Here is a 23,587-nt window from a genome sequence, read left to right on the forward strand (position 1 = left end):
TGTACTCATATACAAACATATGCAGATATATAAATCTTCTTTGATGTTTTGTCTTACCTATAATGTATTGAGAAATCTGGTATAGATGGAAGAAAAAATCTAAATCTTTATAATTTAATACTGAACTAAATTTTGCAGAAATTCAAAAAGTTACCACATACATTTAAATTGTTTGTGACTTAATGTGGTGTTAATATTCACCAAATCTTTAGTATTATAACTCTTACCTGTTCCTTTGAGCCTATCCCCTTTTATCACTTCCAGGGCCTTACTCCATGGATGATTTCTTCTTCCTTTCATTTAATCATTCACTCTCTAATTGCTCCTTCCCCTCTGCCTACAGACATTCTCAGCTCTCCTCTGTCCTAAACATACCACCCCTTGGTCCCACTATTCCCTCTAGTGATCATCAAAATCATAAAAAAACCCTATAAATTTATGGTTTACCTATTTATATTTTTCTTTAAGAAACTGACAAAAAGTCTGCAACGAGTTAAGATAGCATAATTTTGCCACTACAGTGCACTGGAATAATAGGAATATTCTTAATTTGTGAAGACTTCCTCTGTATTACAAATGTACCAAATACAAAGAAATCTCTAGCAAATCATGAATGTAATTTTAACATGTGGAATGGTACAATGTCCACAAATCAACATAAATAAGGAGAAATTACTCTTACAAACGATTGAGGGACTTTTAAAAAATAGTTCATTTCTTGTAAATTAACATGGCATTTCCTTAGTACCTAGGCAGCCATCACTTGGCAACCTCAAGCAAGAAACCTGGGAGACAAAGGGTAGTAATGGGCAGAATTCTACCTGAAATAAAGCGGTGCAACTGCTCCCCAGTCACAGTTTTGGAGCAACTGAGAATGGTTAGATTTCTCAATCAGGACATTTTTCATAGCATCTCATATCCAATAGAAATCAATGAGCACACAGTTGTGCATGTGCACAAATAAAAATGGCATACAAGATGCAAGGATAGTTGTTAATAAAGAAAATTTCTAAACCTTTCCTTCTTTTTAAGGACTATAAAGAGTAACTTCAATAAAACTTTCCTTCTGACAGTCATTACATTAAAAAGTCAGTATTCCTAAAGCATACTTTTCTGGAAACCTTTTCAAGCTTTACAAATATAGAAACCAAAATTAAGGTCAAAATCAGTTTTGCTTTTGCATTCATGGTATATTTTCAGGGAAATAAGAATCTTCTCCCACTTTTTTTAAGTGCTTAGCGAAAAGAAAAAGTCAGAGGTTGGAAAGGTTTTGGAAAAGGCTTTAGAGAAGTTTATCCTAAAAGTTTTTAAGGACAATAAAGCTGCGGTTATCCAGCTCTCATCTGTCCAGCATACTCTTGTTAGCACCAGCATAATTCAATTCCATAATTTTCCCAGTTCATAAATATGTACAAATTTATTGTGTGACTGCATACAATGATCTTCCCTTTTCATCTTCCAATAAAATTAAGTGTTGTGCAACAGAAAAGGAAAAACATATGGAAAAAGTCACTTTCAACTCATGTTTTAGACTCCAAATGCTAACGTGGGTTCAGAGCTGAGAATCAAAGCTCACTGATTGAACCGAGACATATTTTCATCTGTTATTAATGTTTGAGTTACATGTAAGAGGGACCAGATTATTCATATGTTTGGTAACATAATTGTATGAACTATATCCATGAGAGCTTATTATTCATTAAAGACAAGAGTCTACACAAGACATTTGGTTGAGCTGCAAGAAAAATCACCTCGTGGATCCTTAACATGGCTTGATTTCTTTTGACATTTGCATGTGAAAATCTGTGAACACTAAACAGAACTATTTCTACCATGGGGCAACTACTCATTATATTTAAATACTCCTTTTCAAAGAAAAAAAAGAACTGTATACCCAATGACAAAAAAAATGTAATTTAAATGCTATATAAGTTTTAAAAAGCAATAACTTGATATAAGGGAACTGAATGAAGTACCCCCGAGCCCTAAAGAGACAAACTTCAGGGTAAGGAAGGGTGTTTGTTTCCATTATGAATCTCTTTGAGATACTTTTCCACAACACTTACTCAGGTTGTATACATAAGAAGGGAACACCCCACTTGTTACTTGTACAGGGTTTCACTAATGGATGGATAACAGAAAAGGGAAGGCAGGGGGAGGTGATTGCAACACTTCACAGTAGTCGTGGAGATGACAGTAACTGATTAATGACTTACTACCCTGTTCTCTGATCTCACATGGGCTAACTCAACAAGCCTCTGTCTGTTTACCACAAAGGCATCATAGATGTAGAACAATATCTTTTTTCATACGATGCTTAAAAATAATTTATAAAAGATGCCAAGTGCCAGTAACATTTAGAGATCAAACCACACTCAGTAAGATTCTAAGATTGATAGTAGAAAATATTTTAATGCCTTAAAATTTCCTTTGATAGGACTTTTGGGGGGAGAAAATGCAAAATTTCACATTTGTATTATGCTTCGTTTTAATTCTAATACATCATTACTTTCAGAAATATCTGAGGCAGAACATATCAATTTATTTATAAAAACTTTACCCATAGTGAGTCCTATGTCTCATACATACATACACATATATCCATGGAAGGAAATTTATGATAGTTTTACAAATGAAAAACTACTGAATTCCATAGGCAGTGATTTAGCAACCTTTATGGTTTTAAATCATCTCTTGGAAAGCCCTCCACAATGTATTTCCCGTCTACCTTTTCAGTCTAATTTCCTCTAATTTCCTGTCATTCATTCTCCATTCCAGTCCAACTGACCTGCAAATCCTTTCTTATATACCAGATTCCATTTCTCACTTCTGTGCCTTTGCCCAGCTGGTCACCCACATTTTTGATGCATGCCCTTCTCAGGTCCATCTGCTTAGCTTCCTTCAAAGCAGACTTTATATGTTCTCCTCCTATATGAGACTTTTCTTGATCCTCTTGTTTGGCATTGATTTCTGCATCTTAAAGTCACTTTTTGTCCATATTTCATATTAATTTACTTGTATACATATCACATTCTCCTTGGAGGAATATCAATCCCCTGAGGGCAGGGACTCTTTCATTTGGCTTTCTATCTTCAACCACAAGCATAGGGATTTACACCAAACAGGCACTTAATATATCGTGCAACACAAAATGGACTTTCATAGAAGTTATTGTTCTCTGAAACACGTGAGCATATTTAACTTCTTCCATGAATAAAACCTCAAAAGTTTTCCTTTTCGATCTTGTTGTTATACAAATTGTTATATGAGTTTTATTATAAATCTATGCTTGTTTAGCAGGAACCTAACTGCTACTATCAGATGACATTTGCTTTCCTTAATGTACATAGTTTTAGGGGGGGAAAATCACAGAATTGCCCTTGCTACATTACATGAAAGAATTCCAGTGTCCATTTAGCTGACACTGCATCAGCTGCTGTTTAAACTGGGCTTAGCTAATGGACTTTTAATGTCAGTGGGGTTATCCATAGTTACTGGCTATTAGCAGGAATGGCTCCTTTCTATGAAAATCACTTTTCCTCAAGTGTGCTGTTGGAACATTCCTTCCCTTGATTTAGTGACTGTCACTGAATACAAAACAAACCCCTCAGACTCTGGAATCTGCTGTTATCTTTAAGGCCCACTTAATAACTTTAATTCAGCATTAAACAGGCAAAATCCCTTTGCAAGATTTAGTCCTGGAATTGTAAAATGTTTTGAGGTGCAGTTGAAATGATTCTTTTTGAAGCAAAGCACTAGCGAGTTGTTGTTTTTTTAAAATTTGTAATGAAAATAACTCAATTCAAATATGAATAATACCTGTATGGTATACTAGCTGAGCAAACTGTTATGAGTTTTCTGAAACCTAAAATGTCTTGTTTATCCTAGGCTGCTTCTTGGCCTCTCTTTTGGCTGAACTGGGGGAGTATTATTAACTCAGGGGGAGAAGTAAGAGCTTTCCTGCCTTTGGACATAAGTCAAAAATTCCACTTAAAATTAAGATCTTATTCTCATCTACCATATTGTGTTATGTGAACTAAGGATATACAAAATATATATTATTGGTAATCATGTAGGATAAAATACAATTACATGTATTGTATGATCTCACAGCTAAATTTTTTAAAAGAAGGTAATTATTTTCGGGGGCAGCTAGGTGGCGCAGTGGATAAAGCACCAGCCCTGGATTCAGAAATACCTGAGTTCAAATCCGGCCTCAAACACTTGATACTTACTAGCTGTGTGGCCCTGGGCAAGTCACTTAACCCTCATTGCCCCGCAAAAAAAGAAGAAGAAGAAAAAAGAAGGTAATTATTTTCTATATTCTGACTAAATTCTCAATTGTTTTCCATTAACCAACATTAAAAAAAAGACTCAATGCCCTCATTAAAACAAACAAACAAACACGCGCGCACACACGAGTCGAAGAACCACTGTTGAGTCTAAAGGGATGAGGTACTCCATCTTCCTAAGGGGCCCTTTTACTTCTCTATACAGATGTTATTTTCAGGAGGGGACTCAGTCTTGAGGACAGTCTGGCCTCTAAAAAAATCTGGGAGGGTGTACTGGAAGGAAGTCCATTTTCTCATACAGTTTTAAATGTGTTAAACCCAACCCCTGCATCCTGGGGAAAATAATTTATCGCTTAGCCTCAAGTGCATGGTTTCCTCAAAAGGCAGAGATACTCCATATATAATAGGTACTCCATGTATAATAGACAAGACAAAAATACACCATGTATAATAAGAAAACAGGTATGAGAAAGGTATTTATTTCTTACACACACACACACACACACACACACACAAGGTTACAATGAAAAATCTCAAAGAACCTATTGAAAGCAAGGCTTTCAACAAATAACAATGCTGACTACCATTATAGACATCAATTAGTCTGATGCTCAAAGCCATCTAAATCTAATGGTGTTTGTGGAAATACTGATTAGGAATTTCACATTTCCACACATTGTCCCCCAAACCTTCTAGCACACATCTATTCTAAAACAGCCATTCTTGGGCCAATCCTTTTGCTGGTGACTGTACTCTCCAAGATCACTGGAGTAGCTGCCAGGGGACTCTCATCCTCGATGCCATACACCTTGAACGGACTAAGCACCTCCATACCTCAAAATCACAAAGGCTACCTCCAAACCTGGACATGTTCCTCTTGGGATAGATACTTATTTTTTTGAGATCAGGAAAAAAAAAACATTTAAAAAAGGCAAAAAAGTATAGCTAAAGGCCTGGGGGTAAAATTTCCTAGCTGAGTCCTCTTCACTAGATATGACATGGATGATATCTGCCCGTTCCCAGGCTGGAGAAAAGCCAATCCATTTCCATTTCTTATTGGAAATCTGAATTACAAGATTCCACCTAGAGGTTAGAGAAAGAGTCAAATCTCTAATGGATGCAGTTACTGCTCCCCATGCCCCTGTCCATGAGTTGGGAAGACAATCTGATTTTGCCATCTTATACTAAAACAGCCAGCCCTTCTTGGGCTGTGGTAGTCAGGCAGTTCATTAGCTCTAATGAGATCAAAGGCTGATTAATTCCTTCATCTCTCTTAAGTCCCCAGAAGATTCCAGGAGAGCTCCATGTCTGTGCTCCCTGGGATGGCCCCTTTTATCCAACTCACCCTCCAGTATAAGAAGCAGTAAAATAAATGCAATGGATAGAATCAGAACCAACATCATGTATTTGAGCTGTGAGGAATTCAGAGATAAATTCATAGTTTCTTAGATTGGGGTCAGAGTTGAACAACAGGTAGCTTAAACCCACCTTTCAAATAATGGCAAAAAATAAAAGAATTTAACTATTCTCCATATGCATACGGTGCTTATAAGGGAAACTTTGTCTGTCCACAAATTAAGATATTCTCTCCAAAGAGAATAGAGATAGTCATGTAAATGTATGGAGGATAAGGTATCAAAGTTCATGTATGCTTGAAAAGTTGCATTTTCTCCTATGGCCAGCAAGATATCTTCTATAGAGATAAACCAGTAAGGACCAAATACCTGTCATATCAATATCTGACATGTTTTTGGGAAAATTCTTCCTTTCAGAAATATCAGCAGACTAATGATGTAAATCATATGCAAGGTAACTGTATTAACTATCTGCCAGGAGCTCAAGATACAGGGCCCACCAATTATTTCATGGAACAGAGTGCAACATTAGGGATGAAGAGTAAGGAGTAGAAAATACTTCCCTAATCATTGATGAATTGATTTGTGATTGTTAGCCAAAATTAATTTTTTTTTCAAAAGGGACAGAAATAAACACACATAAATAAAACAATAAGGTCACTGATGAACATAAAATCCCTATGTATTCACACACATGTATACAAAATAACCTATGTCCTCCCTGTCAGTTCCTGGAAAAGGGATCTGGAATATGTGTCAAATGTTCAAGACAAGATATTATAATTATATAAATATTTCCATGCTTTTCTTAAATGTGGAAAAGCTTTTCTTATGAAAAACCTGTGATCTTCATCAATAATTTTTTTGGGAAATGTTTTCTAAATTATTTTAGAAAAAATATTTTTAGAATTATTTGCTTCCTGCAATTTCTTCTTTTTTATTTATATGCATTAGGTAAGCTAACAGGGCAGGTAGGTGGCACCGTGGATAGAGAGTTGGGCCTGGAGCCAGGAAGACCTGAGTTCAAATCTGACCTCAGACATTTACTAGCTATGTGACCCTGGGGAAGTCACTTAACCCTGTTTGCCTCAGTTTCCTCATCAGTAAAATGAACTGAAGAAGGAACTACTAAATCACTCCAATATCTTTGCTAAAGAAAACCCCAAGTGGGTAAAGAATCAAACTTGACTGAAATGACTGAACAACAACAATACAAGTTAACACGATTCATTGGAATCTTGTCCTCTGATTTTATAAACTTTTCACTATAAATATCTGTACTTAGATATATAAAATTCGACATATAGGAAGGATCTCTTTTCATACATGAGGAGTCTCCTAACTCCTCAACAAGCCTTCCTATTTAGTAGAGAAATACAGAATAATGGATTTAGTAGAGACACCTTGGCAAGTTGTGTGGAATTAAGTTACTTGCATAGGATCTCTTGGCTATTAAATGTCAGAGGATAGATTTGAAACGTCTTTCCATCTCAAGTCCTGTACTAAAATTAAGCCAATCTGGCAGTACATAAAGTGATATATCCCTGTGTGTATTTATGTATGCATATACACACACAATACATACATAGACATATGTATATATTTATATACATATTTCTATAAATTGGTATGTATGAACATATAGACAATGTATTACTGAGAGGAGGTATACTATGCATTATAAAAAGAATAAATTCACAAAATATATAATTTCAGGTACTTTAACATTAGCCATTTAAGGATACTTGTCTCTCAGAACACTGAACATGCAGTCTCAGAAAAGGCAGTAATGATTTATTAATGTGCATAGTCCAGTTATAGATAAATAAACACCTCTATTCCTACTTACATGTGAGTATATGGTTAAGAAGAGTAGTGAGCAGAAGGGCAGAGAGGGGAAATCTAGTCTGAAGCCCCAAGTAGCACTGGGAAATTATTGGGATGAGATAGGTAACAAGCCTTCAAGGATGATCAGCAGTTTCATGGAGTCACCAATGTGGCCCTTGACATTACACACTGATGTCAGCCTATCAGCTCTGAGGGAAGTTTTAGATAAGGAATGTGAGGTCCACTAGAAACCTATTCAGTTTGTCAAGAGAGGACTCACTGACACTGAGGTCAATTATGCCAAAGTGGAGCTCTTGATGTTGAAGTTAGCTGTCACTGATAAATTTACAGACTTCATTTAGAGCCCAAATTCAAGTATGAAGAAGTGACCACTGACATATTTTAACCAACGTTCACAACACTAGTCATCAATCAGATTAGCATACACTAGTTTTGAAGACTCTGAATGTCCAAAGCCATGGTGATATTCTTAGAAGGGGGAAGGTGGTCAGCAACATAAAAAGTGCTGGCCTACCAACAGGGTAAAATGAGTTCCACCAGAAAATGTGTTGTTTGTTATGGGATGTAAGTTCTGCTTTGCCTAGCTCATTTTCCCTGCCTTGGTCATAAGTGAAAGAATTAAATTCTTTCCAAAAGAAATAGATACTAACTGTGGGGTCAGAACACATGCATTCAAATTTTGCCTCTGATACTTATTGCTTGTGTGACTTTGGGCAAATTATTTAATATCCCTGAGCATCTGTTTTCTCATCTGTAGAATGATGGGTTTGCACAAGAATGTCTTTGAGGACCTCCCTTGTTCTAGGTCTATGAGCTGGTAGTAAGCCTATTGACAAACAAGACTCTCGAGATTGTATATATAGACTTTTCCAGAATGTAATAGGAAGAATATAAGCAATGACAGACCATTCCACCCAGTTCTCTCATGCATACCCAAGCAGGAATCACAAATCTTATACAGAGACATATTTCTCTGCAAATGGATTCCCTACTGGAATCCTGTCTGACCAAAGCTGAGCCCTTGAATTCAAGCTACTGAAGGAAATATTGTTAACTTTGCTGGGAATCAAAATCTATGTCTTATCATCCTCAAGGCAACCCATAAGTCAAGCACTTTAATTGCATAATATTGGAAGTTCTAGGTATACTCAGTCAAGTGAAAATGTGGCCATTCTAATGTGTAGATATAATGTTAGCAAAAATGAAACCACAGGCTTATTTAATTATCTAATATCTACTATTGTTGGAGCAAGAATCATGTTGGCTTACTGATTTGTGCTTTGGAGTTTGAGAAGCTGGAAAAGACATAGAGACTCATGACTTAGGATGAACTTGAGCTGAACATTTCAGCTGAGAGACCAACTACTTTTGGCCTTTGTGAAGAAAAAAAGTCAGAGAAGAACAAGTGATGGTATGATGTTCAATTTTAAAATCAGAAACTCCAACCAGGGGATGGAGCTCTCCTTAAAAGGAGCCTTAGTGTCTAAGAGTGGGTAGTTTGGGGAAAGAGAAGCAGCTGGGTAGTGCAGTAGATAGAGCACTGGTCCTGGAATCAGGAGCACTTGAGTTCAAATCTGACCTCAGACAAGTGACTCTACTAGCTGTGTGATCCTGAGCAAGTAAGTCACTTACCCTGTTTGCCTCAAAACATCAGGGGCCATCTCCAATCATCCTGATGTATATCTTTCCACTGGACCCAGATGGCTCTTGAGGAAAGAGTGAGGCTGGTGACTTTGCACAGCCCTGCTTAACTTAAAATCTAATTCACTGAAAGTCATGACAACACCTCCTGACATCATGCTACTCTTCCAGAATGATGGACAAACAACAATGGGTAGGGAAAAGATAATGGACTGATGGAGAATGTATGAAAAGAATTGGCAATGTGGTGACTTATCAAGTATCACTAGAGAGGGGCCAAAGCTATGCAAAGACAATATTTTATTTTATTTTTTGTTTTTGTTTTTGTTTTTTTTTAGTGAGGCAATTGGGGTTAAGTGATTTGCCCAGGGTCACACAGCTAGTAAGTGTTAAGTGTCTGAGGCCGGATTTGAACTCAGGTACTCCTGACTTCAGGGCCAGTGCTTTATCCACTGCGCCACCTAGCTGCCCCAAGACAATATTTTATAACTACCTACTAAACACAGGGGAATCAATCAGAGTCTCTACTTTGCAGGAGAACAAGAATATTAGCTCAGAGGCAAATCAGATTCTGAAGAATGCATATCCAACTGTTGTAGATGGCAAAAAATATGGTTGAAAAGAAGAGGATTAAAATGAAGAAGAAATTATATTTTTGCAGGATCCAAGATTAGGGAAGTGAGTCATTTGAAACTTTTACCTCCAAAACCAAACGAGTCTCCTGACGGATATTCTAGTTGTGGAGACCCAAAGGAATCAGAAGCCCCTTCTAGAGTTGGGTTCCGTGGGAATCAGAGGCAGTGATAGCCAGTCTGGAATATCCAGGATACTGATCGTGAGTCTCAGTCATCCAGGAACTATGGGTTCGGATTGAAGGACACTGGGTTTGAAGATACTAAGACTGAATCATGGATACTTGGTCACTATAGTTGTGCTGGTGCTAGCTGGCACATTCAAAATAGATGCTTTATAAATGCTGGATGACTTGACTTGATCAGGCAAACTCATGAGTCTCCAGGAGCAGTGAAGGAAGCAGTTACCCATAAAGCCAGATAATATCCATTGATGGAGTGATGTAATATATATTTCATTGGTAACCTCAATCTATGGTACTGCATTTGACCTAGGTATTTATTGCCTGTGATCTGTTCAGTCCATTTCTAAAATCACTTGAGATGAACACAATCTATTTAAAGAAAAAACACATATTCCACATATTCTCTCCTCTAATACGGATGGAATCAGCACATCCTTTTCCATGGCCAAATCAAGAAAAACTCAGAGTTTTATTCTTTCCAGTGATAGATACATTGTTAATGCATTTTTTAAAACTTTTACATTTTCAGTCAAAGTAAGTGAAAGTAAGAATTACTGCTACATCATAAAGCTAATACCTCCCCTTCTCCTTTTAAGTCCTCTAGTAGAAACTAGAGCAGCAAATGTCATGAAGGCAGATGTAAGTGTAGGTGTCTAGGAAATTTCCCAATGACCTCTAGGGGACACTCCAAGCAACATGTCATGATGAACAAATTTAGGTTTTTCAGCATATTCTGGGACTAGGTTTATTCATAGCCAAATTAAACATACAGATACTTTTACACATAGCCATATAGAAAATATAAAGTTAATATAATTAATACCATTACCAGGTAAACTTCTCAGTCAAAACATATGAAAAATTCAGGAGATAACCCAGATTTGAATGATATATGCATTAAATGCCTCATATAGATCAGATCCAATAACTGCTACTTAGAAATATGTCATTTTTCTGGGAAATTTTCTAATAAATAATGATATAAATTAATGTATCTAATATTCCAAAATATGCCTGATATTCTTGAGCTTTGTTGTTGTTGTTGTTGTTGTTAAATTCCATGTTACCTTAAATTATTCAGGATACTAATTAATGAGACAAATTTAAAATTATTTACATATTCTGGTAGTCTTCATGATAAATATGGGGCTTGCAAATTGCCTATGTTGCATATAAAATCACCTTTAAAATCAATGTTGACTTCAATCACAAAGATCTGAAATTGGATGTTTTCCATTAGCATATTGCTTTACTGTGTTTAGGGCTCTAAATAGGCAATCAAACATTGAACACAATATGCATTTTTGTTATTAAATCTATTTTATAATTATAGAAAACATAAGCCCATTACTAGACATTGAGACAATATTTGCACAAAAGTTACATGTCAGAGGGCCTGGTGAATAATATTATGATGTAATACTGATCTTGGATCCTAACTCCAGGGAATGCTTATAAGTCATTTAACCTTGTATGTTCCTTTTAAGTTCCTGAAAGCAGTTAGCACAAAACTAGGTTTCTGTATTATCTCCATTTGTCATACTTGGATGGTAGTGGTTTTGACTGAATGGAAAAAGAAAATACACACAGATACACACACACACACACAATCTTCTTGTTCTTTCATTCCTTGCATTTGATTTCTGACTTACTACTTAAAGCTAACACTGGTTCATAATTCCATGTAAAATGAAAAGGAAAAAGGCTAATGAAAATGACAGACCAGGTAATTACTGTTTTATCCATAGAAATGCCAAGATTGCCGTTGCTAAACTTGAACATTTCCACTGGGTGGCTACAATGTGTCGATTTAGCAAACACAAGTATGTCTTTCTTTACTCAAAGCAAGATACAAATATATATATATATATATATATACACACACACACACACACACACACACACACATACACACACATATATATATATATAATCTGCTCATTGTAGAAAGCAAAATTCAAAATTTAGCACACTCAATTATAAATAATATAATAGAGGAAATTACCATTATGTATTATCTTCCTGACTTATGAAAGAATTAAAATCGTGAGGTACTTTTTTTTCCAGTTTGAATAATTCTTCCCCCCAAAAAACTTTTGTATTAAAAAAAGGTTATTTGTTATCAGTATACGACTAGCAGTTTTATGGTTATATTAATTTCAAAGTGCTATAAAACCATAGTTGTTCATTTTTTTTAAATCACGTGATTGAATTTTTCAAATATTTTTGAGGATCTTTAAAATCTTGACTTGAGTGCAATTAACAAACTTGCATAGCCATACACTATGTAGAATGTTTGCCTAGATTTTTCCATTAACTTCAAACTGAAAGACTGAATTTAATATTCCCCTAGGTCTAAAAATATCCCATAGTCTCAAAGTAGAGACATTGATTAAAACCCCAAATTTACTGTACTTACTGTCTACATTTTATGTAATTAACAATGCCTTTGGTGAAAAACCATTAAAGTATACATTCACTATCTTTTCTCTTTTCTTTTGTAAGTTGGCTTAGCAAGTAGGTTTTCTGAGTTTTTGAATAACACATTTAGACTCTTAAGCAACTTTCTTTGACAATTAATTTGTAGAAGTTATTTTAATGTGTAAGTGATCTTTTATTTAGGAAATTGTCATGTATATGCTCCCCAACCCAATAGAAAAAGAGCAGGAAAAGAGTAAATGATGGCAAGAATTGGTCAATGCCTGATTAGAAAATCAATACAGAAATTCACTAAAAATGAGAAATGTTAGCATTCACCAATAAACTAGTTAAATATAGGGAAGGTCTTTCTGTTGTTTATGTCCCTCAGTGAAAAGAGAAGATAACACATGCTCAGTACTACAAGGCATTTTGTGACTTTCATAATGGCTGGGAAATGATATTAGGTAAGAATCTATGACAAAATGATTAATGAAGGGAAAGCAATTATTCACATAATATTTTAAAATAAGTAAATGATTGAACAAGACTGGTAACTGGAGCTAAAAGTTGATGGATCAATATCTTATATTAAGATGATTATTCTTGGCTACACTATTTAAGATAAAAATATTTAACTGACATCAACTTAATTAATTCCTACCCTGTCACCCCCCCCCGAAAACATAACACTACCACTTTGGCAATGAGATATGGTTGAGTATTTAATTAAAAACTGTATCCTCCAAAGGTTAGACTATTCACATGGTATACTTTTTCCACACCAAGTAATTTTTTGGAACTGCTGCCTGTGTTAATAATATAGGGTGCACTTAGTTAAGACAAATCTCTGCACATATAGCTCTTTCATACTTCTGTTTTTAAATTATAACTTTAATTTAATTAGTGTTGGAATAAACTTTAACACCATGCCCTACATTTGAGGGATGGCATATGTTGTAAGTAAACAGGAAATTCTTTATATTATCTTCTTATCTTCACTTGAAAGCTCTGGGGTAGATCAACTTGTTCAGTCATATCACCCTTGGGGACCCCATTTAGGATTTTCTTGGCAAAGATACTGGAGTGGTTTGCCATTTACTTCTCCAGTTCAGTTTATAGATGTGGAAACTGAGGCAAACAGATGCAGAAACCGAGGGTTAAGTGACTTGTTCAGGGTGGTGCAACTATTAAGTGTCTGAGGCTGGATTTGAACTCATAAAGATGTGTTTTCTGTGATGTCTGCACTGCACCTAGTTGCCCAGAAGTTTCTTGCTAGTTGTAGAAATCCTTGATAAGAGAAGCCACATTTCAGCTTCACTTGAAAATCATTCATTTTTAATTAATGGCATAGTTAGAGGGAAATGCCTATTTCATAGTAGTCTGTTTGCCTAGGTCTCAGTTGAAATAAGAGTATATATTAAGAAATTTTATGATAAGAGAGAAAACATTTTCATAATTCCAGACAGTCAAGTAGAGCAGAGACAAAAATCTAATGAAAGCTCTGTTTTTATTGGATTATGAAAAGACTCCCATAGAATGGTTTATATTGAATGTCTTGGACACTAAGAAAGTATTTGGCTTTAGAGCTAAAGAAAAAAAAAAAACACACTACAAATTATTCAATTAGTAGATTTGTTTTTTATGCAATGGAAAAAGAAGCTATTAAAAAAAAAACACTGCTCAAAGCCTCATTGCTCTTGTTCAAAGGATGAAGTATAAAGGACCATAACACTATTTTTATGAAGAAAAACTATTTAAACTAAGTGAAATTGGAGCAATTCCCTATTCTTTTCACTCATGCCCAAAGAAAAGAAAATCTATAAACAATAACAGATCCTGGTAAACAATGAAAATGAAGATGAGCCCTATAGATAGGTTTTATAAACTCAGGTAAAAAATAAAGAGGATTTGGGGATCGTGGGGAATACAGGATCAATTAATCAATAACGAAACACAGAATTACAAGTCAAGAGGAGAAGAAATTGGCTCAATTCTGGGTAGCATGAAAACACTATTGTGGGGATCTGCAGCTAAATCACAGCTCTTGGCCAAAAGATGGCATTAGAAATCAGAGCATGTCACATCCTAAGACTCCCAACAAGTAGTAAAAGTCATACTGGAACTTAAATGTTTATCCCCATTAAGATATAAGAAAAAATCAAAAACATAAATTAAATAACTGGAAATCTATTTATCTACCCATTCCAATTCACCTTGCAATGTCTCACTCTCATACTGTGGATTATAAAGTTAACATATGTATATAGGTATTCTTACAAAAAACATTATATATGTAATGCATACATATAGATAGATATAAATATTTAGATATTCTTATTAAAATGCATACATTTGTGTGTCTGGGGGGGGGGTTTGTAAAAAAGTCTATTTTTCTTTTCTATATGATAATTAATGTTACCAAACCACTATCAGTGGTTTGAATGGCTTGTTTCTGCCCCCAACCCCAACCCTTCAAGACATTTCCAGATAGCCCGTGTGCCTATGTAATTGGGGCAAAGGTAGGGGGAGGGGAAGAGATCCATTACACATGCAAACTGACAGGGTCAAAGCTACAAGATTGTGGTAAAGGATTCCTTTATCAAACAGAAGCACAACTTGCAATTAACTCAAGGTTTTGTAATCTCCAGATGTCAACAATGAAGAGTTAGGTTCTTCCCAAGCCATTCGAAGCAGCTCTGTCTGGTTCTTCCTATCGACATCTCCCAGGTTCCTTAGTAGCATCTCCCAGGTATCAGATGTAATGCCTCTCAGGAACTGAAGAATCAGTGTACTTCTGCCCATAGTAAATGCTGAGCACTGCTAACCTTTGACCTTTTTATTTCTTGACCACTTGTGTGCAGAGTTGAGAGTCAAAGGGGAAATGGTATGTCCATATTTATTGACAACCTTTGGTCCCAGACTTAGTTGCATAGTATTATATGAGTGCATTAGAGAGGAAAAGCACAACTGTGTTATGAATGACTATGGGGAAAACATTCTTCTCTACTCCACCTACCATGTTTTTTCTTTGTTTTTATCACCTGGGTTTGTCTTTGTAGACTGTAAGCACCAAAAGCATGTAACATGTTTTAACTTTGTTATTTTTCTCCCCTCTCCTTGCTGAAAACACTTTTTCTATACTTACTAGATGCCTAATAAATCTTTGTGGAATAACTCCTTATAATTAAATAATACTTTAAGCACTGCAAAGCACTTTTCTTGCCACAAAGAAAGTAACAGTATTAATTCTTTTTCAAAGATGAGGAAATTGGTTTCCAAGAAGTTATGATTTGCAAATGGTCAACCATTAGGTAAGTGTCTGATGGGGACTGTGAACTAAGGTCTCCTATCAGTAATCTTAACATTCTATTCCTTACTTAACCTCCTGAGCCCCAACCTTGGTTTCCTTAGCACCATACTCTTATGGAATTTGATTTATGGGACAAAAAGAATGCTATATATTATATAGCATGTCCCAAAGTTTTAGTGCAGGTTTAAACTATTAAGGGTTAACACTGCACTAAGACTTTTGGGACACCCTGTAGTTTCCATTTTTGCTGCTTTATAGAAAAAAATATATTAACTCAAAAAGATGATGCCTAAGACTAAAAGATCATAGGCTGCTGAATTTCAACTTTTCTTATTATCTGTCAAGAAGAGGCATGAGCTAGTAGTTCTAATCTAATTCTGGTAAATTCTCTTTCTTTTCTTTCTTTTTTTTAAAAAGAATTACTCCCTCTACTGCTCTAGAAAGTCACTGACCTATATCAGAGAAGAACAGAATTAACTGTTTCATATAGTTAAACCTCCTTAGTTTGAACTCCAGGGGTTGGAGTAAGGGATATGTATTACGGAGCATTTAAATAAAAAAAAATAGTTTTTATTATTTTCAAACATATAACTCAGAGTAGGAAAATGAACTTGCTTAGTCAATTTGATGCCTGGTAGATATCCTCAGGGAATTTGCTTTGACTAAATAAGAATGATATATAAATTAGCATATCAATTTTGTAGGCCTGTAAATTATACTTGAGTGTTCATGAGAGCTTAAAAGTTTGTTCCTAAGGTTTTCCTCCTGACATATTTTTATACTAGTAATTACCATCTGAAAAATTGCTTTGCTAGAGGGAAGTACATTGTTCCTTGTTTGAGTGATAATGAATGTCAAATTAATGGAATGGAGCAATTCGGTTTTTCTGTACATAAAATTGAGAAACAAAAATAGTGGAATTATTGACTCCAACTTTGTTCAAAGCAACATTTCTATATGCTAGCTATCCCTGACTCATACTTATCTTATTGCTCATCTTTAGACAGTGAACTCCTTGAAAGCCTGGACTATTTTTTTTTTAATTTGTGTTTATTACATTTTTTCCTTCCTACTTTGTATCTCTAGCACTTGTCACAATACCTGGGACATAGTAAGTACTTTACAAAATGCTAGTTGACTGAATGACAGACGGAGTCATCAATATGCCATGATTATTGAAATAAATATATACATACACATATAGGTACGTTATATATGATATGTAGCCACAAATGATGTATACATTTTCATTGTTCATGTTCAATACTCCATCATCTAATGCAAGATTATTATATTCTGGTATGGTTTGCATTTTCAGAAATTCTGTCTTCATGTTTGATGCTGGTGTTAGCTCATAGAACACTAGTTGGAGCTAGCTAATAGCAGATGTGTGAAGTCCAGACTAAAATTATTTGTATAAGACAAGACAGAATTCTAATTTTGAGAGAGAATTGAAAGTATCAACACACACACACACACACACACACACACACACACACACACACACACACATATAGAATCCAGTCTTTAACCTAGGAAGATCTTTCATTTCTGCCAGTCAAAGCAGGCACAAATCCCTGGGAGACAATGAGAATAGAGACCAAAAATAAATAAATAAAAGGGTCACTACCTAAAGCCCAAACAATCTTCATAAGGAATGTCTGTTAACTATATTCTTGCTTTTATTTTAAATAGTTATATATTACATTTGATACACTCATTAATAGAAAACACTGTAGCATTCTTGAACTTTTGCAATTTTTTTTCTTTCTTAATTATTTTATAAATCTAAGTCTTAAATACCTGCTGGAAATATCCCCTTTAATGTGACAATAAGAACAATCACCTTTCCTATTTAAAAGTAGTTCAATTAACTTCCTTATCTTAATTATTTCTAATGTTTCTATCCATAAAGTCAATTTATTCCTACCACTTTGAGATCAGAGTATGAAAATTCTATCATGCATGGAAGAAAAAAACATACCATTCTAAACTGGCCATAAAGATTTTCTTATCTCAAGGAATGGGAAGTGGAAATAAGGATCAGGATGAGGAAGGAGGTAGGAGTGATGAAAGGCACCCAAAGTTTTACTGCATAAAAAATATACTTGAAGGGGAGCGCTTGTGACTAAGTAGGAATGATCCAGTTTGTGTGCTTAAGAACTTCATTTAGAGCCTAACAATGCATTAATAGAAATGCTGATATATTTGAAAGTAGGTAATAACAATGATAGAAGTGATGAATTGGGATTTTATGGACCACAGGACCATAACATAAAATAGCAGCTATTTAGACATTCAAGGAATTGAATGAACTAAATGGGGAAAGAATTATATTGAATTCACACACACAATAAATAAGACTACAATAAATAAGATGCAATAAATAAAAGACTACATTTATTTTTCCATAAGATAAGCAGAGGAGTCTCATGTAGGACTTGGTCCTTCTGGTAAGGTGGGTTCAATACTCAAATAATTTCTTAGCTGGTCAGGGAAATTAAAGTGGTGGATAAAGAAATTCTCTGGGAGGGGTAGCAAACACCCAGTCTTTCTATGTGGGTATCTTTAATTTCTCCCTTTCTTCTTTTCTTAATATTAACCCACTTATCCTTCTGGGTGATTATTTTTATTGATCTTGCATTTCCTAGTCATTAGTCTTTTAAATATTTCTTTGCATGAACTAGAAAGGAATCTTTGGAGCTCTTAACTTGATCTATTCTTATCCAGTTCTCTCCCCTCTTCACTCCCCCCCCCATTGTTGTTTAGACCATCTTTTCCATAGTTATAACATGAAAGTCCCCTCCACCCCCACCCCACCCCCAATATTCTCCTGAGGATGAGCTCATGACTCCTTTTTCTCCTTCCATTCTGAGGTCTTTTAGCCAATTTAAAGAAACCTCTGAAAAACCTAGATCTTCTCCCACAGAGTTTTAGCCAAAAAACTTCTAAAATCATGAATAGACTAGGTCTCTGAGGAGAATCGAAACAACAACAACAATAACAAACAAACAAACGACCACAACACAGCAGAACTCCAGGGCAACTGGTGAATAGAGGAAGGATGAATTTATTAACTTTTACACTTTTATGTATGTGCTCCTAATGGATGGGTAATTCAGAAAGAATTACTAATCATGAAATCGTAGATCAGGATTAGCCTGCTTTTCCCCACAGCCCTCCGCCTAGATTATAGTAGCGAAGACGATCTTACTAGAGATCTGGCGTATTAGATCTCCCCTTTCGCTGAATTTGGGCAAAAGAAAGCGGCAGCCAAGAGGGCAGGCTCCTTCAGAACTACAGCACAGGGGTGACAGCCAAGCTCAGAGCTGCTGGAGGGATCGGAGGATTCTAAGCTGGAAGGGACCTTAGAAACCACCCGCCCGATCCCTTCAAATTGCCGCTAAAGGCCAGGGAACTAAAGGAACTGGCCCAAGGTCAGCGGGGTATAGGAAGTACTCAGGTTGCCGCCAAGGCTTGAGTTGAACCCAGATCTCCTCATTCCAATTGCAGGGTTCTTGCTACTGCATCATGTCGCCTACAACCACTTCTGTGTTTCCAAGGCTGGGGGAGCTCCTGTTTCAGAGAGAGGACTCGGGCTGCAATAGGTCTTTCCTTCCTTCCCTTCCGTCTGCTCAGCTTCCCAGGAAAGCCAAGGACAATTTGCACCACTTTAGACTCTGGGACCCCAAATCACAGCTGAACTCTCGTCTGACCTCCTCTCCAGCCCGCGTCCTTCCTCCCCTCTGTTCCTAGAAGTGGCCCTCTCCACTGCGTCCCCCAAGTGCCTGAGACTTTTTGTGAGTTTGTTTTAAGGCACACTCACTCATTCGTAAGGCGAGGAAAAGAGCTAGCTGTGTCCGGGAGAAGGGCTCGGAGTAGGCTGGAGCTGAGGACCCCCAAATACCAGTGTTGGAAGTTGCTCTGCAGAGCCGGGAAGGGCAGGAGTGGGCATGGGTGCGGAGGTATGCATTCCCTGGCGCCCAAGCTCAATTACTTACTGGTCTGGGGCTTTCGTATTCACTATTACACAAATACACAGGCGCGCTCCAGGAGAAGCAACAAACGGGCGTCTGCATTTCAAAGTGTGTCTAGCTCTTTCTTATCTCAAGCAGCTTCCTTTAGGCAACTGCTCCGGCTCAGGGCAAGAAACGAAACACAAGCACACACGCGCGTACGAACGCACTGGGTATAAAAGACATGTAGCACTTTTAGAGTCAACACTAACCACACAACCTACAAAGCACGAGTCACCAAGTGAAGGTTTTTGTGGTGCCTCTAGGCACTGTCCATCTCTATGGATCTAGGGGGTCTCTTGTATGTCCTTAGATGCAACACTCTGTGTGTGTGTATGTGTGTGTGTGCGTGCGTGCAACACTGTGAGTGTGTGTGCAGCAGAAAGTGAAGATACGTACACTGTCTATTCATTCCAAGAGGTGGCAGCGCATATACGAACTGTGCCCCACTGGTATGCCCCGGCGCGCGCTCCCGTGCGCACACACACACACACACACACACACACACACACACACACACCACCACCACCACCACCACCACCACCACCACCACCACCACCACCACCACCACCACCACGCCACTCCACTCCACTCCACACCATACCGTGGAAAACCAGAAACGTAAAAAGGAAGCCCTCTTTAGGAGGTGGGAGATGGCAAGTGGGGCGGCTTTGAGTCAAAAGCAATCAGTAGGCGCTGAGAAATCCCCGGGGTTGGCGGAGTAGGGCGCAGGGGGGCGCCTCGCTTACCTTGGGCTGCGGAGCCCGGGCTGCTGGCACTAAGGATGGCTAGGGCAGGTAACACCAACATCTGCAGCATGTATCCCAGTCCCAATCCGCAGCGGGCCGCTGTAGTCTCCAGACCCTTCCTCATCTTGACTGGAGGAACAAGTAAGATACAAAAACACCCAAATAGACACGGAAAGAAAAAAAAAAAGTGGAGGGCGGGTGGCGGGTGGAAGAGCGCCCGGCAGCAACGGACTTCCGTGCGAAGAGCAGCCGAAAAAGCAGTAGGCAAACCTCCCTCCCCCCAACTATTCCACTCCACTTTCTGGAAGAGCAGGGCGAGGCGGGGCTGCAAAGAGGGGAGCCGCTGAGCTGAGTAGTTCTAAGAGGACTCTCCGGGCGCGTCTCCCAACTGGCAGAACTAGGGCGCGACTCTGTGTCCGTGTCCAGCAGTCACCACTTGGGAAGTCCCAGGAGCCCGAGGACGTTCCCTGCCCTCAGCAACAGCTCCAGCAGCAGCAACAGCAGCAGCAGAAGCAGCAGCAGCACCGCGCCCAGAGCCACCGCTGCTTATAGCGGCCCCTTCACTGTGCAGAGCGCACACAGGCTCTGGGAGAGGGGGAGGAGAAGGAGGAGGAGGAGGAGGAAGAAGAAGAGGAAGGAGGGAGGGAGAGAAGAGTGAGGGGCTTCCCTCTTGCAATCTCAGTTTTCTCAGCACCACTGCGTGGCAGACGAAATGTGTCTTGGCGATTGCTGCTAAGTGTCCAGGAATGGTCATTTCATAGTCTTGGGCTCAAGCCTCCTGGAATCTGCTGGACCTTGCCACGGAGGCAGAGACAGAGCATCCTAACTCTGGGAGTGTGCGTGCGTGCGCGCGCGCGCGCGAGTGTGTGTGTGTGTGTGTGTGTGTGTGTGTGTGTGTGTGTGTGTGGTATGTTATGCAATCTGACCGGCTAGACAGGCATGCATATCCTGTGTTGATGCATGTTAGACATTCTACACACACGGAACTGGGAGAGAGAGGGGAAACTGCAGCGAGTGCATGTTATACTGGGACTGCGAGAGGGAGCGCTCGCCCAACACGGTGTTCCAGCCAATGAAGCCTAGCCCTTCGCTGCCTTCTCCGAGGTAGCAGCAAAGCCTGAGCCAGACTCCTCTGGACTGGACTCGTCTTCTTACTTTGGCTACTCAACCAGATCAGGCAGATCCCGGGAAATACCTTGGTGGGGAAAGAGACATCAAGCTCTTGCAGTGACAACCGCGTCTGAAGCTCTTAGAGCCTTCCTCTCGTAGTCAGTGACACCGTGGGATTTTTTTGCCCTGTGACTCCTCTGTGTCCAATGCTAGCTAACAGAATCGTCCAGGGTGGGGGGGGGGGGGGTACGGAAGCTAAATGAAAACTCTTCCTTTCAAAGTAAAAGGCTGTACTATTTTCACTGTTTGTACCGTACACCTTGGCCCCTTCTAGGAGAAAACGCGGTGTGGGAGACACACACAGAGGAACAACTCTGGGAATCAGTTAAATGCCAGGATTTTCAAATGCTCAGCCAAGAGTGATAGGCAAATACTCTCCACCACACTTAAAGGGGGAAACTGTGTTAGGGGAGTATAAAGGCAGAGCATCACGGATATGAAATCCTTGACCTTAGCTACCATATAAATACCTGGGTGTCTAGTCTAAGGAAAGGGAAAGAGGGCAGGAGCAAAGTAGAGTTAAATGAATTAAAAACTGGAAGGAGGAAATTGGAGGAATTAGAAGCACCAGACACTGAGACACAGATAGCGAAAGTATTTTGCTTAAAATCATACTGATAGGCGACCAAGTGATCTTGACTCCGAATCTAAGGCCCTTCTCATTAAGAACAAGAAGGTGCTTATTAAGGGCAATAGAAATTATCTTCGGAGTTTTCTACCTTTTGCAAATCTAATGATACAAATAGCAGGCCCCTTCCAGACATTCTGAAATCATCTCCTATTCGAGATTTGGAACTATAAGGAACTTTAGAGGCCCTCTCATCCAACCCCCTAATTTTTCAGATAAGAGAACTAAGGGAGGTTAAATGATTTGCCCAGGGTCACACAGTAAGTAACTGAGTAAGGATTTCATCCCAAGTCTTCTCACTGCAAATGCTGTTCTTTCCTCAGTTAACAGGCTGCCTCTTGCTCCCAGAAGGTCTTCATTTCTATGATCTCACTCAGTTTCCCCCACCCCCTTTCAGCCCCCAAGGATTCTCACTGTTGTCAAATCAAGTTGTCCACACTGCTCTTGACTTAGGTGATAAAAGTGACTGAAACATTGTGTGTTCTAGTGAAAAGAACATTGTATGAGTAACCAGGTGGAAGTTCCATCTCCAGGATGTTTGTGTGGAATGATGGGACTGTCAATTAGTTTCCAGCTGCTGGTTTTCCCATTGATGAAACAGGAATTACAGTAGTTTCAAGGACAAGTAGTGAGCAAAGCTCATGGAAACATTAAAGAGCTATAGAAATGTGAGGTATGACCTACGATTGAATGAACACATACAAACAAAACTTTTCTAAAAAGACCAAGTGAAGTTTCTATTTGCCTTTAAGATTTACCAAGGAGGAAAAAGAGAAGCTTAAATTTAAGGAGCAGACTAGTTCTTCAGCCACACTCCCAGGGGAGTTTAAGTGAGAGAGTGTCTTGTCCAGTAATGGATTTAATAATTTTTTTAAAAGGTAAGATGAAGTCCTAAAAGATGATTTTAAAGGTGTGTGTGTGTGTGTGTGTGTGTGTGTAGAAAGGTAGTATTGTGCAGTGGTTAGGGAGTTGACTCAGAGTCAGGAAGACCGGGTTCAAGTGCCATCTCTGAGACCTCCAGGCTCTGTGACCCCAAGAAGGTCCTTAAACTTAAAATGCCTCAACAACTCTAGACTATATAGAGACTGATTTTATTTGGTAGCCTCACTGAGTTCCCTTTGCTAATGAAATGAGGCAGCAGGGTACAGTAGAAAGCATGCAGGATTTGGATCCAGATTAAATTCCAACAATGCTGCTCTCCACCTGTGTCACCCTAGGCAACTCAATTGACCTTCCTGGGCCTCAGTTTCCTCGAGTGTGGAATTTGAGGAAGTTTTCTAGATGGCTTCTAAGATCTCTTCCAGATCTATGATCTTATGATCCTGAACCATGGATCTGAT

At 38.2% G+C, this 23,587-nt stretch overlaps 1 protein-coding gene and 1 pseudogene across 2 annotated transcripts in view; one reads left to right on the plus strand and one right to left on the minus strand.

The window, feature by feature from the left end:
* The window catches only part of LOC122730909, a 219,736-nt pseudogene extending 209,796 nt beyond the window's left edge, over positions 1–9,940 (plus strand).
* Positions 1–21,316, minus strand: part of UNC5C (unc-5 netrin receptor C) — a 428,091-nt gene extending 406,775 nt beyond the window's left edge. The window contains exon 1 of one of the 2 annotated variants that reach the window (XM_043972822.1): positions 20,450–21,316. In XM_043972822.1, the coding sequence (XP_043828757.1) occupies positions 20,450–20,573 (124 nt within the window). In that variant the 5' untranslated portion in view covers positions 20,574–21,316. The remainder of the gene's footprint in view (positions 1–20,449) is intronic. The other variant, XM_043972821.1, reaches the window with a different exon arrangement.
* Between the last annotated feature and the right edge of the window lie 2,271 nt (positions 21,317–23,587).

This window comes from Dromiciops gliroides, chromosome 6 (assembly GCF_019393635.1).
Source record: "Dromiciops gliroides isolate mDroGli1 chromosome 6, mDroGli1.pri, whole genome shotgun sequence".
NCBI lineage: Eukaryota > Metazoa > Chordata > Mammalia > Microbiotheria > Microbiotheriidae > Dromiciops > Dromiciops gliroides.